Source organism: Hemitrygon akajei, chromosome 26, assembly GCF_048418815.1.
Source record: "Hemitrygon akajei chromosome 26, sHemAka1.3, whole genome shotgun sequence".
NCBI lineage: Eukaryota > Metazoa > Chordata > Chondrichthyes > Myliobatiformes > Dasyatidae > Hemitrygon > Hemitrygon akajei.
The window spans coordinates 35,188,075-35,205,405 of NC_133149.1; the positions used below are offsets into that span (position 1 = coordinate 35,188,075).

At 41.3% G+C, this 17,331-nt stretch overlaps 1 protein-coding gene and 1 long non-coding RNA gene across 2 annotated transcripts; one reads left to right on the top strand and one right to left on the bottom strand.

Annotated features, from left to right (window-relative positions):
- The first annotated feature begins 798 nt into the window (after positions 1–798).
- c1qtnf5 (C1q and TNF related 5) lies at positions 799–13,892 on the top strand. Its single transcript, XM_073029871.1, has 3 exons — positions 799–1,025; positions 3,709–3,943; positions 13,173–13,892. Exons 1-3 carry the CDS (start codon positions 1,023–1,025, stop codon positions 13,688–13,690), a joined length of 756 nt encoding a protein of 251 aa, XP_072885972.1. The 5' UTR covers positions 799–1,022; the 3' UTR covers positions 13,691–13,892.
- Positions 3,819–8,223, bottom strand: LOC140716875 (uncharacterized). Its single transcript, XR_012096379.1, has 3 exons — positions 8,088–8,223; positions 6,466–6,637; positions 3,819–4,294 (listed from the first exon to the last, which is right to left on the bottom strand). It is a non-coding gene; the product is annotated as an uncharacterized lncRNA (long non-coding RNA).
- Positions 13,893–17,331: the final 3,439 nt, after the last annotated feature.

Consider the following 17,331-nt stretch of genomic DNA (forward strand, 5'->3'; position numbering starts at 1 on the left):
AGCTGTATTTATAATTTTGATATCCTTTATACTGTCAAATAAAATAATTTAGAAAGTACTTGCATTTATATGAAAATCTGCAGATGTTGCAATTCTGAAACAATAAATAGTGTTTTCAATCTGAAATCTCAACTTTGACTGCGCAGATGCTACCTGACCTGCTGATTGGTAAGGTCGCTGATTGGTTTGCACTAACGTAAGGTCTTGTTACTTTAGAAGCATCTCATGCACGATAAATTAAGTTATTAGACAAGTTTGTCTGTTTTTCGGTTAATCAAGGGATCTTGAACCTCCAGCAGAGCGAGATATCTTCAAATTAATACTTCTTTCATGCTTGCAAAGTCTAGGGCGAGATCCCAATACTGGTTTAACATTATTTAAAGGATAACACTTCAGTTGATGTTATAGCCAGCTGGCGATGTAGTGGCATCTGCACCGGACTTTGAGGTGAGTGCTCCTGGGTTCAAATCTGGCTGTCTTGCACACTTTCCATCTGTGCTGGGTTGAGTGTTGAACTAGCAACTCAGTAGCAAAGCTAAAGAAACAGCAAGGTTGCTGCCTGATGTTATGTTGGAAAGTTATGTTCAGTTGGAATATTGTCAATGCTTGGAGAAGGATGGAATACTTGGAGAGAAATGGATTTAGAATTTGTACAATAGTTCCAATTATCTGTTTTAGTTAATGCGCATTATCCTCAAAATATTATTAGGAAAGAGCAACTGTCCCTGTGAGAATAGTGTTTTCTTTACTCACATTCCAGAGTTAAACATCACTCTTAACTCAGTCTGTTCCCAGCCTCTCTCTTTTCTTGACCTGCTGTTTCTGGCTCTGCCTCTGAGCGCATCAACCATTTCCTGGAGTCGGAGCCTCTGAGCAAGAGAAATTTCTTGTTTTCTTTGAACTGAGCTGCGTGGTGGAGCCGTCTGATCAGAAGAGTTCGGGGCTGCTAAGAGCCTTACTGACACTGGCTGTGCGTATCAACGAATTATCAACACTTCACGCAAAAGTAAGAGTCCACATTTATGGTGAGTTATTTAACGTATTTCTTGAGGGGGTCTCTTTTTGGTTTTCATGGGATCTGAAGATTGCAAATCTTATTAACAATATGAGCACTTCCTGTACATGCTCCAGCTGTAAGAGATCATGTCCCAGATGTTGGCTGTGTCAAATTAAAACTAATATATATCCTGAGAAAAAAGTTAGCATGCGGTCTGAAAAGTCTTAACTATTGCTTATATGATCTCCCATTGTACAGTGTTGTATGTTATATTTGTTGAGAGTATGAAAACATTTTTAAAATACTCTTTTTATTTAATATTTTAAAAACTCGGAGTTGGCACCATGCAGAATATTTCAATGGTTACATGAAATTCTGAGACAAAGAGAATGTTGACTGGGATAGTGTCCACATTGTCAGAATGAGCTCTTTGGGTGTGTTTCATCTCACTGCATGTGTTCAGAAAAAAATGAAGCGTTTCTAGATCTTCTAAATCTTCAATTCTGAGAGTTGGATGTTTGACTTTTGTTTTGTAGCCAGTTTAAGTTTATATTAATATGAAATGAGATTGCTTTGGTCAAAACATTTCATAAACTCTAGTGGAAGACTAAAAAGAGATGATCATGCCTCAGCTGTCCTGCCAAACAGCTGCATTCACCTCATTTGATAGAGGGCTCCTAACTTGCAACTTACAACTGTTACGATTTTCATTCAGTTCCCTGGTCAAAGGTGAGGAACTTGTTTGCAATCCCAAAATGTTTTCCTTATGTTGGTGGATGGGATAAAACAGAGATCATTAATAGTTTAAGACAACGGTACCTTGGACGGCATGATGAGGGTGAACAGTATCCTTGATTTCTCTCTTCAAAGTCCCAACTGAACCCTCCTCACCCCACCCATTCTGTTCTCCAAGAGTGAAAGAAAAGATTTATAGAAATTCTAAATTTGGGGCTGCCCAGTAGTGTAGCAGTTAGCGTATTACTATTACAATGCCAGTGATCCGGGTTCAATTCCCGCTGCTGTTTGTAAGAAGTTTGCATGTTCTCCCTGGGACTGTGCGGGTTTCCTCCCACATTCCAAAGACGTACAAGTTGGTACGTTAATTGATCACGAGTGTAATTGGGCAGCACGGGTTGAAAGGTCCTGTTACTGTGCTGGATCTAAATAAATGAAAATGGCCTTTAGAAGGTGCACAGATGCAGGGTATCAATGACTATGTGACCCACTACAATGTACTTGTATTGTAATGGAGGTACAACTGGGCATTGCTCATTTCCTCAGCCAAACATCCGCCACTTGATCCTCCTTTTCAGAGATTGAGCTCAGAGGTTTGTCGGTCACACAGGTCCAATGGAGAAGATGGAGGGTGGGGAGGGGGAATGGACCTGGGCCAGATCATTGTGGGTAGAGGCTGAGACAATGCTATCGAGAGTGGAATATCAGAACAGACAATTCATCATAGAGCAGGTGAAGGTGACTGAGAATGTCAGATGGTTGGGCAAAGAGGCATTGACAACCCGGTGTTGGAAGGGGCATCATTCTTGCCAACACGGGGGGAGAGGGGCAGATATTGGGACTAGCAGAATTGAGGGTCTGGATTGATAATGAGGGCAGGGACGAGAACTGAATTTGCATCATTGCAAGGAAAGAATACAGCTGAAGGATTTGAGCCAGACACCCCATTGCTTGTTACTTTAGTGCAAGTTGGAGAAGGGAGGACCTTCGATAAATAATTGCTTTATCGCCTTCAAGCTTTGTAGCTTGGCGTGGCAGGGTTAAGATTTTATTGCTCTGGAGTGCCCAGTGACAGACCCTATGTTCCCCTGATCTTTCATACAGAGCACTCCAGATCATAAGAACTTCACATCTAAAAATATTTTATCTCAATAACATTTAGCTTCTCTTAGTTTCTATAAACTATGTTCTCTGTTACTGGCCCTGCTGCAAGAAGTCTTTTCTTTAATGTTATTTAGTCTAAAATCCTTAAAGATATTGAACATCTCTATTAACTTTTCCCTCTACCTGCTTGGTGTAACAAGGAGGACAATTCAAGTCTTGCACAATGAAAGGCTGTTATACATTCATTAGGGTAGTGAAGAAGGCACATGGTGTGTTTGTATTCATAAGTTAAGGCATTGGATATATAATTAAGGATGTTACGTTGCAACTTCACATAACAATGGTTAAACTGCACTTGGGGTATTGTGTGCAGTTTGCCGCGGAGGAGATTCATCAGTACATTGACTGGATTGGATAGGCTGGGCTGGAGCAACGGGGGGCCGAGGGCTGACCTGACGGAAGGTATACAAAACATGGGACAAACGAAAGGTGGATAGTCAGAATTGTTTTTCCATGGTAGAGGTATCAAAAACAAGGCATAGGTTTAAGATGAGAGAAATTTTAAAGATATGAGGGGAAATTTTTTTTAAAAACAGATGATGTTTGATATCTGGAACTTACTACCGGGAGGAGCTGGTGGGGTCAGATACAATACACAAGGCATAGAAGGACCAAAAACAGACAATTGGGATTAACGTAGATGGGCACTAGTTTAGCATGGACATGATGGATCGAGGGGCCTGTTTCTTATCTGTGCAACTCTGATTCTCAAGCTGCATTGGACTTTTCTGGGGTGTTAGTGTCCTTCCTGAAGACGGTGTTCGAACAATACATCTGTTAAAGCCTAATGTTAACTCCTTTTATCCCTACAGGGTCAGACTTTCTTCACAAGCCTTGGAATGACTCCTCTTACCTTGACCCTTTTATTCTGCTTGCTGTATTGTGCATCACCCAACAGTGCAGAAACCATACTTACTGGATTTTGTCCTGGTCAGCCGGGAATTCCAGGAACTCCGGGGCGGAATGGGCATCCAGGGTTGGTAGGGCGAGATGGGAGAAACGGGAGGGATGGAATGCCAGGAGCACCAGGAGAGAAAGGTGAAACAGGTAAGTCTCAGTAAAAGGGACTGTGTGACATTCCTGGTTGCTAATTTCACACCATTATACAAGCAATACCTACATTGGAATTAGGAAATACGTCCGATTAGTTGTATTTTTCTTTGGATGAAGACTAACATGGTTGTCATTTTTCCCATGAATGAGTTGCACGCCAATCCTCATCCTCCAGGGCATTCTTACAATATAATGTTGGCAATCATAGCGAGTAGCAGCAAGTTAAGAGCAGAGAATGAGCCAAAGTTCATGATTGCCACTAGAATGGGTTGCCAGGGCTAATTTTGTGTTCAGTGTTAAACTTTTCACTTCACTCTTCGTTGGCAGAGTTCCTTAACAGAGAATCTGAAAATCAAGGGGAGACTGGTCAGTCAGAGTAGGACTTTGAGCTAGGCCTTTGGTAGCAGAGTTTGGGGTGAACAAGTTTACACAGGGTACAACCAGGAATGGTCAACAAAAGATAACAAGGACATAAAGAATGTTTCAGCAGCTGTAGAAGGGGTGAAGTCAAATGAATGGAAAAAGCTGCGATGGGTTGCAGTCTCAACCAACTCCATCATGGCCACTAGCCTACCCAGCATTGAAGACACCTTCAAAGGGTGATCCCTCAAAAAGGTAACAAAGATCATTAAGTACCCCCATCACCCAGGGCATGCCCTCTTCTCATTGCTACCACCAAGGAGGTACAGGAGCCTAAAGTCACACACTTAACAATTCAGGAACAGCTTTTTCCCCTCTGCCATCAGATTTCTGAACAATGAAACAAACGATGAACATTACCTCACTAATTTTGCTCTACTTACTTAATTTTTATACTTATATTTTTATTGTAATTTATAGATGTTTGTATATTGCACTGGACTGCTGCCACAAGGCAACAAATTTCATGACATACACTGCCTATTAAAAGTAGTTACCCCCCCCCCCCCACCACCCGTGGAAATATTATTTGTTTAATTGGTTTACAACATTGAATCACAGTGGGTTTAATTTGGCTTTTCTTGACACATCAACAGAAAAAGACACTTTCTTGTCAAAGTGAAAACAGATCTCCACTGTTAGCTTTACTGCAGCAGGTCCTGGAAGGCTTGTGAAGGTAGAGGGTAAAATAAATGCAACAAAACACAGGGAAAACCTGGAGGAAAACCTGATGCAGTCCAAGAGAACTGCGACTTGGGAGATTTATTTTCCAGCAGGACAATGACACCAAGCATAAAGCCAAAGCTACACAGGAGTGTCTTAAAAACAACATAAAGTTAATGTCCTGGAGTGGCCAAGTCAGAGTCCAGACCTCAATCCAACTGAAAATTTGTGCCTGGACTTAACTTAAAGGGTGGTTCACTTACAATCTCCATGCAATCTGACAGAGCTTGAGCAGTTTTGTAAAGAAGAATGGGGAAAAATTGCAGTGTCCAGATGTACAAAGCTGATAGAGACCTATCCACACAGACTCAAGCTGTAATTGCTGCCAAAGGTGCATCTACTAAATACTGACTTGAAGGGGGTGAGTAATTATACAATCAATTATTTTGTGTTATGTTTGTAATTAATTTAGATCACTTTGTAGGGATCTGTTTTCACTTTGACACAAAAGTCTTTTTCTGTTGATCCATGTGTAAATAAAAAGCCAAATTAATTAAATGTGATTTAATGTTATAAAACATGAAAACTTCTGGGGGGGGTGAATACACTTTATAGGTGCTGTACGGCAGTGATATTAAATAACTGTGTAGCATAAGGGAATCAGTATAGTTGCTGCTGACTGTAACACTTGGCGACAGCTGTGTAGGGATGGATTCGTATTCTGGAGATGGAAAGAACCACCAGAAAACAGCAGAAGAGAGCCAGGAGAAATGCAGCCATGGTTGCCATCACTACCACATATACATGTCCCATCTGCAATAGAACTTGTGGGTCCAGGATAGGACTGTATAGTCAAAGATCTCACCGTTAAAGGAGTGGACGTCATCATCGGATTCCGATGGGCAACCGAAGAAAAGAAGATGGTTAGTAATGACATGGATCAAATATGACAGCCTGGTTCAGGTTCACAGTTGCCAAGGAGAAGAATAAAGACTTCCGAAAGGGACTGATAGTGCAGTGGAATCTCAGGATCTCAGAATCATGGCTTCAATGTTGTAAGAAATTTCTACTTATTCAGTTCTAATCTGAAAATGTACAGTAAAAATAAGGATTAGAGAGGTGAGGGGCCTCTGTACATTTGGAAAATAAAACTCTGTTTACAGACAGTTCTGAGTTGCAGCTTGTAGATACACACAGCTACGCCAAGCCGAGAGACAGAACATAGTGCACTAAGCAGATAAGAATGAATCCAGAAGGTGCAGTTCTATCTAGCCAGACAAGAGTTGTTAAGACTTTGGAGGATGATAGTGGTCAGTTGCATCAAGAGCAACAGACAGGGGAGGATGTGGTATGTCATGTTATTTTTCTCTTTGCAGATGCTGCCTGATTACTGAGCATTTCTAGCGGTTTATTTTCAGCACTGTAGTACTTACCATTTTCAGTATGTCGAGGGACAGTTACTTTTACCATGCAACCCTCCAAGAACAAAGTCAGAACCACAAAGTAAGGTGTAACATCCAGCCCTGTGTGCTTCTTGCCTTGGCTGTTTGGCTCCATAATTTGTTTACTGCTGACAGGGCTCTTCCTCCATTTCAGTCACTGTAACTACAATGTTTTCTTCTGAAGCCACATGCGCGAGATGGACATATTTTGCTAAAGTAAGTACAGTAGACTGCAGCACATACACCATAAGTTTACAGCTTGCTTCTCACCACCGCCCCCCACTTTTCATTGATTTGGTCGCTTGCTTTTCTCTTAATTAAATTCAGCTGGAAGTTTAAAGTAAGCAGCAGCATCTGAGGCTTGGCAGGAGTGATAATTAACTTTGGAATTTTATTTTATTTTCTAAAGGAAGTTAGAAAATGCCTCTGGGACTGATTTTACACTGATCAAATATTCCCATCGTCTTTCAAATGATGCTGCACATGGATACTGATTTGTAGATTTTGTTGATTTACAGAGCCAGCCAGAGGCTTTAAGCTTTAGAAAATATAGATTTCTCCTCTAGTGTTCAAGTTTATGATTTTGCTCACTTAGGTCGCAAAAACATTATCCTGCTCTACTAATTTTGTTGCTTGTGTTTATTAAAAAAAAATCCTGACATCACACAAACTGCTTTCTTGACAGAGAAGTGCTGATATCAAAAACTCTTGGAGATAAAATGAAAAAAGTTCTGGATAATGCTACAAAACTGATTAACTTTCTTAAACAAATATGAGTTTGCTTGAGAATGCTTAAAAACTGAGAAAACCTGGACAAAGAACTCAACTGCAGAACAAAATTGAATAGCATTTTTCCTCCCTGTAAACACAAAATGTATGACTGGGTGAGTGACCCTTTCTCTGAACCTTCTGCTCAGCCTGAGAACTTGACTTTGAGAGAAGCGGACAAGTTCTGGGTTTCTGTGAAAGGAGTATCCTGCCGTTCATAGGAAAACAACGAACATTTTGCTGCAGTTTTCAACTTCTTACAGGTGTGAGAAAGCTTTTTCTTGTTTAACAAGCTTCAAGCGTATGGATAGAGATTGTCTCATTTCAGTTGAAGGTGAAATCCGTGTGTGCTTACCTCAAGCTCAACCCAGAACTGAGTACTTGTGCAGCAAAATACAAGCACAGGTTTCACATGCTGGGACTATATTTGAGCCTGATCAAGTCACTTTATTTAAAGAGTTTTTTTCAAAGCCTATATAAAATTGTCAGGCTATAGTTTTATTCATATTGCTTTGGCTTATGGTTTTCTGTAACTTGGCTATTCGACATTGTCAATAAATTTTCATGTCGTAAATAGCATTAATTAAATCTATTTACAACTTTTAATTAAATCTATTGCACCTACCTTTAGAAAAATTAAATCCCATTTTGGCTTAAGCTAGTTATTTAACAGAAATTTATTATATTTGCCTTCTGAGTTTTTAAAACTTATTAAAGGGAAGAGATTGATTTAGGGCTAAGCTTAAACTAGCGTTTTTATTTTTCCCCAAGAAAGGTTGGCTAAAAATTCATTCTCTACTCAAGAGTATTGACAATTATTTTGGATTATTATATCTATAACTTACCGATCATGCTAACGTACTGTGAGCTGTAGTTTTTTTCTTCCCCAGCGGGATCCTTGAGACCTGAAAATTATTTCGAGGGTTTCTCCAGGGCAAAAAGGTTTAGAAAGGCTGCTATCAGTGTCCTTGGCTTGGAATAAGGTTATCTGAAACAGCACAACTAGCCAATAAGTCCCAGTAAAGCCAAGTTAACATTTCAACAACTCTAACTTGCCCCCATCGCCCAGAACATGCCCTCTTTTCATTGTTACCATCAGGTAGGAAGTACAGAAGCCTGAAGGCACACACTCTGATTCAGGAACAGCTTCTTTCCCTCTACCATCCGATTCCTAAATGGGCAATGATTTTTTTTTATTGTTGCACTATTTTCAATTTTACTACTTAATATATACATATACACAGTAATTTATTCATTTTTTCAATATTTATCATGCACTGCATTGTGCTGTTCCCACTGTTAACAAATTTCACGACATACGCCAGTGCTATTAATTCTGATTCTGAATAATACATGATGGCCCAAGGCACATACAGTGGCATGCAAAAGTTTGGGCACCCCCGGTCAAAATTTCTGTTACTATGAATAGTTAAGTGAATAACTGATCTCCAAAGGTCATAAAGTTAAAGATGAAACATTCTTTTCAACATCTTAAGCAAGATTAGTGTATTATTTTTGTTTTGTACAACTTTAGAGTGAGAAAAAGGAAAGGAGCACCATGCAAAAGTTTGGGCACCCCAAGAGATTTGAGCTCTCAGTTAACTTTTACCAAGGTCTCAGACCTTGTTAGGGCTTTGGCCTGATCACAGTCAGTTTTAGGAAAGGCCAGGTGATGCAAATTTCCAAGCTTTATAAATACCCTGACTCCTCAAACCTTGTCCCAACAATCAGCAGTCATGGGCTCCTCGAAGCAGCTGCCTAGCACTCTGAAAATTAAAATAAATGATGCCCACAAAGCAGGAGAAGGCTAGAAGATGATAGCAAAGCGTTTTCAGGTAGCAGTTTCCTCAGGTTGTAGTGTAATTAAGAAATGGCAGTTAACAGGAACAGTTGAGGTCTGGAAGACCAAGGAAACTTTGAGAGAACTGCTCGTAGGATTGCTAGAAAGGCAAATCAAAACCCCCGTTTGACCGCAAAAGACCTTCAGGAAGATTTAGCAGACTCTGGAGTGGTGGTGCACTGTTCTACTGTGCAGTGACACCTGCACAAATGACCTTCATGGAAGAGTCATCAGAAGAAAACCTTTCCTGCATCCTCATCACAAAATTCAGCATCAGAAGTTTGCAAAGGAACATCTAAACAAGCCTGATGCATTTTGGAAACAAGTCCTGTGGACTGATGAAGTTAAAATAGAACTTTTTGGCCGCAATGATCAAAAGTATGTTTGGAGAAAAAAGGGTGCGGAATTTCATAAAAACACCTCTCAACTGTTAAGCATGGGAGTGGATCGATCATGCTTTGGGCTTGTGTTGCAGCCAGTGGCACGGGGAACATTTCACTGGTAGAGGGAAGAATGAATTCAATTAAATACAGTACCAGCAAATTCTGGAAGCAAACATCACACCATCTGTGAAAAAGCTGAAGATGAAAAAAGGATGGCTTCTACAACAGGATAATGATCCTAAACACACCTCAAAATCCACAATGGACTACCTCAAGAGGCACAAGCTGAAGGTTTTCCCAGGGTCCTCATAGTCCCCCGACCTAAACACCATCAAAAATCTGTGGATAGACCTCAAAAGAGCAGTACGTGCAAGACGGCCCAAGAACCTCTCAGAACTAGAAGCCTTTTGCAAGGAACAATGGGCAAAAATCCCAAAACAAGAATTGGAAGACTCTTAGCTGGCTACAGAAAGCATTTACAAGCTGTGATACTTGCCAAAGGGGGGGTGTTACTAAGTACTGACCATGCAGGGTGCCCAAACTTTTGCTTTGAGCCCTTTTCCTTTTTTGTTATTTTGAAACTGTAAAAGATGAAAATAAAAAAAGTAATCTTGCTTAAAATATTAAAGAAATGTGTCATCTTTAACTTTATGCCTTTTGGAAATCAGGTCATCCTTTACTCGCTTAGCTATTCACAGTGACAGAAATTTTGACCAGGAGTGCCCATACTTTTGCCCATACTCGTACTGTAACAGCAGTATTGTAAAACAAGATTTGAGGCAGCGCAGTAGTGTAGTGGTTAGCACAATACTTTACAGCATCAGCAACCCGGATTCGCTGCCTGTAAGGAGTCATTACATTCTCCCTGTGATCGCGTGGATTTCCTCCGGGTGCTCCAGTTTCCTCCCACAGTCCAAATACATACCTGTTGGTAGGTTAATTGGTCATTGTAAACTGTCCCGTGGTTAGGCTAGGGTTAAATTGGGGGATTGCTGTGCGGTGCGGCTTGAAGGGCCTATTCCATGCTGTATCTCAATAAGATCTAGAGGTTTAGATATTATCCAAACCATTGTCTAATAAAACATCATACCTGACTGAATTGCTGATTTGAAATTTCTTCTTTATGCTATTTGACTGTGAAATCCATCTTCAGTATGACTAGTTCCAGGCCATTTCCACATGTACACTGAATCACTCTTTCTATCCTGAACCTGTGAGCATAGAAGACAAGTGCATCAATTCAACTGGAGCTACGGCCAGCTATATCAGTTCCTGCTCTGAATAGACCAATGCTCCATTATCTGGTATATCTAGTCACTGAACATTTAAAAGAAGCTAGGCTTTGAATTTGAAGATTTGAATATGGTTTAAAAAAAAACAGAACAACTTAGTTTTGGACACGTCCAGTTTAACTTTCCCACTGCTTAAGTTACAGGATAGAACAAATCCAATTAACGTTTATCCTCTGATATTTATCCTTTTAAGTGCTCTGTATAAAAATCCAGGTGCAACCTACAGAAGGCTATTTTAAGAACAAAAAAACCCAATTCTGATTGAAGTTAGAGACTGAATCGGATGCAGGTCTGCTCTGGCAGGATTTGCAGACCAATATTTCCTACAAGGCAAAACCCAACATTGTAAATAGCTGTGGTCCTTCACTCCCAGATGAGCTCAACACCTTATATGCATGTCTTGAAAAAGAGAATAAATCTAGGCCTATGTGAATCCCTGTGGCATATGGTGACCCTGTGATCTCCGTCTCAGAGGTCAACATCAGAACATCTTTCAAGAGGGTGAACCCTTGCAAGACATCAGGCCCTGATGATCTACCTGGTGGAGCACTCAAAATCTGTGTTGACCAGCTGGTGAGCGTTCAAGGACATCTTTAATCTCTCATTGTTGCAGTTGAAGGATCCTACCTGATTTAAAAGGTGACAATCATACCAGTGCCCAAGAAGAGCAGGGTGAGCTGCCTCAAGGACCGTCATCCAGTGGCACCCACATCTGCTGTGATAAAATGCTTTGAAAGATTAGTCATGACCAGAATCAACTCCTACCTAAGCAGGGAACTGAACCTGAAATTTGTCTGTCACCACAATAGGTCTACAGTGGATGCGATCTCATTGGCTCTCCACTCGGCCTTGGACCACCTGGACAGTAGCAATACCTACATCAGATTGCTGTTTGTTGATTACAGCTCAGCATTCAACACAATCATACCCTCAGTTCTAATCGACAAAACCTGGCCCTCTGCAACTGGATCCTTGACTTCCTCATCAGGAGACCCCAGTCTATGCAAATCGAAAATAATGTCTCCTCGCTGACAATGAACACTGGCGCAACTCAAGGATGCGTGCTTAGCCCACTGCTCTATTCTCTCTACACCCATGGCTGTGTGGCTAGGCACAGCTCAAACGCCATCTGTAAGTTTGTTGACGATACAACCATTGTTGGCAGAATTTCAGATAATGACGAGGAGGCGTACAGGAGATAGATCAGCAAGTTAACTGATATCGCAACAATAACCTTCCACGCAACATCAGTAAGACCAAGGACTTGATCGTGCCCTCTAGGAATGGTAAGCTGAGTGAACACACACCAGTCCTCACCAAGGGATCAGCAGTGGAAAGGGTGAGCAGTTTCAAGTTCCTGGGTGTCAACATCTTTGAAGATCTCTCCTGGGCCCAACATATTATGCAATTACAAAGAAGGCACAACAGCGACTATATTTCTTTAGGAGTCTGAGGAGAATTAGTATGTCACCAAAGACTCTCGCAAATTTCTACAGATGGACTGTGGAGAGCATTCTAACTGGTTGCATCACCACCTGGCACAGAAGGGCCATGGTGCAGGATTGGAAAAAGCTGCAGAAAGTTGTAAACTCAGCCAGTTCCATCATAAGCACAAGCCTCCCCAGCATCAGGGTTACCTTCAAATGACGATGTCTCAAACAGGTGGCATCCATCATTAAGGACCCCATCACCCACAGCATGCCCTCTCCTCATTGCTACCATCAGAGTGAAGGTACAGGAACCTAAAGACATATGCTCAACATTTCAGGAACAGCTTCTTCCCCTCCACCATCAGATTTCTAAATGAACAATGAATCCGTGAATGTACTCACTTTCCCCCCTCTCTTTTTGCACTACTTAATTATACACACTTATGTATTGCAATGTACTGCTGCTGCAAAATAAATTTCATGACATATCAGTGATACTAAACCCGATTCTGACTCATCCACAAAGAAAGAGAAAGCGGTCTAAATATTTCATATGGTTACTTGTACCAGATCATTTTGGTACACCCTAAACATTTAATGCAGAATCTCTTGTGTCTAGACACAATCTTAACATCTTTTGAGAGAGAAATGGGTTAATGTTTAGAAAAGAATATTTGCAGAGAGTGAGGGAGGAGGGGTAAGGAGAAATGGAGAGTGCTCTTTCCGAGATAAGACATCGTCACGATGGACCAAATGTCCTCCTGGTACTATGTAAGACCATGTGAAGCACCTTAACCCAAGGCATAGGTTAAGGTGCATCATTCTCAGGGGAAGGGTGGGTGTGGACTTCCTGAATTAAACAGAACATTGTGATAGTTTACCTGCACTTTTGTTCTCCTGTGGGAGACAGGCAGATGGGACTGAGCTGAGGTATCAGCACAGTGATGTCGATTGTAATTACTGAATTCCTGATTTTGTTTTTCAGGCTTACCTGGGCCTAAGGGGGAACAGGGTGATTATGGGATGCCCGGGCCACCTGGTGAGAAAGGTGTCAAAGGGGACAGTGTGATCAGCTACAACTCGGCATTCAGCGCCAAACTTTCCAAGACCCACAACTTCCCGCAGTCTGACCAGCCAGTGCAGTTCAACGTGGTTCTGTACAACGATCAGCACCACTACAACCCGACGACTGGAAAGTTCACCTGTGAGATTCCAGGTCTCTACTACTTTGTGGTTCACTGCACTGTATTCAGAATTAGCCTCCAATTTGACATCATGAAGAACAACGTGACCATCTCTTCCTTTTTCCAGTACTACGCCAACTGGCCAAAACCCGTGTCTCTATCAGGTGGAGCCCTCATCCACCTGGAGCCTGAGGACCAGGTGTGGGTGCAGGTGGCAGTGGGGGAGTACAATGGAATTTCCTCCAGCACAAAGACAGACAGCACCTTCACTGGGTTCCTACTCTATTCTGACTGGAAAAATGCTCACCTACTTGTTTAAAAACGCAGCATTTCTGCTCTCTACAGCACCTTGCATGGATTGTACTTAACATCAAAATTAATTTTAAAGACACATTATCATTAGAGATTTACTGCATCTCTGTTCGTAATGTCTTTGGCTTTAGGGTTAGTATTTTCCAAAAATGTACGTACATCAGACTTGATGTCTGTTTGTAAAATGAAATTCTTTATATTCCCAATTACTGCTTTGTCTCAGTGTGTTCTTACTTACGTTAGTCTAGGCAGTGTTCATTTCAATAGAAAGATAAAGAACGTGAAAAGTTCTTGCTAATGTTTCAGGTTTCCTCAGAGAGGGTAACTTAAGCTGGGGTCTACATTGGGCTCACTAATTGTAATGTCATGGCAGTGATACAGTCCCTGTAAACTCAATCCTCCCAGACACAAGGCTGCACAATAATGCAGGAGATTAGAAAGTGGTTACAAACTAAAGCCACCCCTTCTGAATCTCCTCTTTGACCTGTGGATCTAGATCTTCTCTTTGCCGAGCAGGCAGAATGACTGAGGTTTCCAATCCTTGTTCTCAAGCAAAACAAAAAGTTATGCATCACCTTTAAAAATTTCCATTTGGATCTTAGTCCGAGCATTGTGGATAACTCTGGGTTCACACATGGGGAAGATATCTGGACTTTGTGGAGGCTAGGCAGGAAATTTACTAGGATGATATCGGAAATGAAGGCCTTCAATTACGGCAGGAGAGTGGAGATGGAATAGTTCTGCTCAAAACTGAAAAAGTTATGGAAGGCTTAACAGAGGTAAATAAAGTGGAGGAATTAAGAAAAGGATGATTTTTTTTTTCTAGATTTAAAATAGGAATGCTTCCACCACATAGAACTGCAAGATTGGAGACAGTACCTGAAATAGTGGCAGAATAATAAGTAGCAAGAACTCCCAAAAAGGAAATAATTTTCAGGCGAAGTTGAACTGTAGGGGGACTATTGGCATGCTCTTCCAGTGATCTAATACAGGCAGCTGGGACAGCTGTTTTCTGTCAGTGCTTTAAGATTGCACCATTTACTGACAATGAATCAGGTTGGTTCCCTGGTAATCGAGCAGTTAGGATTGGAGGCTTGGCCAAGGTTCAATATCCAGTCCTGAAATTGCTCTTTGAGCTGTACAGCTGCTGCCTCACGGCACCATTGACCAGGGTTTAATACTGTCTCCGTGGAGTTTGCATGTTCTCACTCTGGCAGGATCTGAGAATGTGGCTGAATAAAATGTTACAGGATTCGTGTACTTCATGCTTGATGGCTGGCATGGACTGAAGGGCATATTTCTACACTGTGTGTATTTCTATGGTCCCTGTGGGTATAGCACTGAAAAAGCTTGACTGAAAACACAATCTGAACAACCCAGCCTACCAAAGCAGAAATGGGTGAGTGTTAGATTGGGACAGATAGTTAAAGAATGAGAATGAACAAGTATGAAGACTGGGAGCTCTTTGCAGGTTCCAAATAGGGTGACAATGGAAAACAGCATCAAACACTCCAGTGATGTATCAGTCCGTCTCTGTGGGGAGGTGGGAATGACAATGACCATTTGGAACTTTCCACACTGTGGCATTCTCCCTCTCAAGACAGGTATATATAGTTCTGTGGTGAACTACAAGCAAAGAGCTAATGAAACTTGTAAAGTCTACAAACTCAAAAACTCACAATTCTTCAAAAAATCTAAGCTTGTTTGATCCAAACGTCTTTAGATAGGAGCTCCACCTAGTGGTTGGATATATTACATCAGCAGATGTATTACAATGCACTGTCAGTTGAGTCACACTTAATCTGTTCCTCCTCCTGCTTTATCTACATCATTCTGTTCCTCCTTCAATGTCATCATCCCTTACTTAGTCCTCATTGTCTTTTGAATTCCCAACTCCCATGTTTCAAGCGAATCTCCTGCCTCTGCACAGCCTTTTGAAAGAACAGTAACTCATTGCTGTTGATGTCAGTCCCCATCTCAGTTTTCCTGGTCTCTCTCCTCCAAAATCATTTCCTTCTGATCTTTTAAAATTTCCTCCTTCTCTGCAAGCTCTTTCTACTCGATCTATTTTCTCTAACATTCACATCCTTCAGAACACCTTTATGGTCCCTCCTTTCCCAGTATTGTAAAAAGCTCATCTTTATCTACATTCTTACACCCCTTGCTACCTGCAATCTCACTTCTCCATCCAATCCCACATTTTCCAACCATCCTAGTTAATACTGCTCTCTCCAACAAAGTAGGAAAGGTTGAGTGAGCTGGAGCTTTTCTCTTTGGAATGGAGGAGGATGAGAGGTAACTTGATAGAGGTGTACAAAATGATAAGAGGCATAGATCAAGTGGATGGACAGAGATGATTTCCCAGGGCGGAAATGGCTAATACCAGGGGGTATAATTTTAGGGTGATTAGAGGAAAGTCTAGCAGGGAGTGTGAGAGCTAAGTTATTTACAAAGAGAGTGGTGAGTGCCTGGAATGCTCTATAGGGGTGGTGGTAGAAGCAGGTATATTAAGGACATTTAAGACACTCTTAGTTAGGCACATGGATGATAGGAAAATGGAGGCTTGTGTAGGAAGGGTTAGATTGATCTTAGAGTAAATCTTCTTCAAGAGACAAAGGGGAGATTTAAGAACATAGAACCACGATGGACTGAACTGTATCCACTACTTTTTGTGGGATTTTCCATTCAAAGGCTGATTTGTTTTGAGGGGATGATGGTATTGAATGCCGAGCTGTAGTTAATAAAAGGGCATCCTGGTGTATGCATCTTTGCTGTCCAGATGTTGAGTGAAGAGCCAATGAAATGGCATCTGCTGTGGATCTGTTCTGCCAGTAGGCAAATTAGAATGGATCCAAGTTGCTTCTCAGGCAGAAGTTGATGTGTATCATCACCAACCACTCAAAACACTTCATCACTAACCATCATAGGTAAGAGCTATTGGACCATGATCACTGAGGCAGGTTACCATGTTTTTCTTAGGCACATTCCACTCTCTGCGTAAAAGACTTACCTATGACATCACTGCTATAATTTCCTCCAATCACCTTAAAATTATGCCCCCTCATATTAGCAATTGCTGCTCTTGGAAAAATAATCTAGCTGTCCACTCAATCTCTTCTTATCATCTTGTCTCTATTGAATCACCTCTCATCCTCCAGCACTCCACAGAGAAAAGCCCGAGTTTGCTCAATCAATCCTCATAAGACATGCTCTGATGCACAAAAAACAAGAATGTTTTAGTAAAGCCAGTTTACTTTTTGTTAACTGAGTATCAGGATAGTTGCTGCATTACCACTAGCTCCCCACAGGTGACGCTGTGGGCCTGTGCCTGATACTGTAGCGGTTATACTGCTCTTCTATTTACCAACACTTTTCGTGGTCCGATCAGAAATAACAATCAAGTCTGAGACCACTTCAACAAGAATTTCTACTTTTTATTTTGTCATGTTAAAAAATTACATCTTCACAACATCCCCAAGGAGACAGGAAAACTACTGAGACACAACATCACATCAGATCACGCCTTGAGTAGATTTATGGCAAGATTCTGGTTTTGCTCAGTTGTTAACTTTTTGTGAGCTGAACTGTTTCCCTTTCTTCAAAGAGATTTCTTTTCACCCCTAAGCTAGGCATCACCTACAAACTTAC

What these genes read in the sequence shown, in the direction of transcription:
- c1qtnf5 (XM_073029871.1), top strand. An exon ending in AGGAGAGAAAGGTGAAACAG is followed by an intron (nt 3,944 to 13,172) that starts GTAAGTCTCAGT and finishes TTTGTTTTTCAG; the next exon opens with GCTTACCTGGGCCTAAGGGG.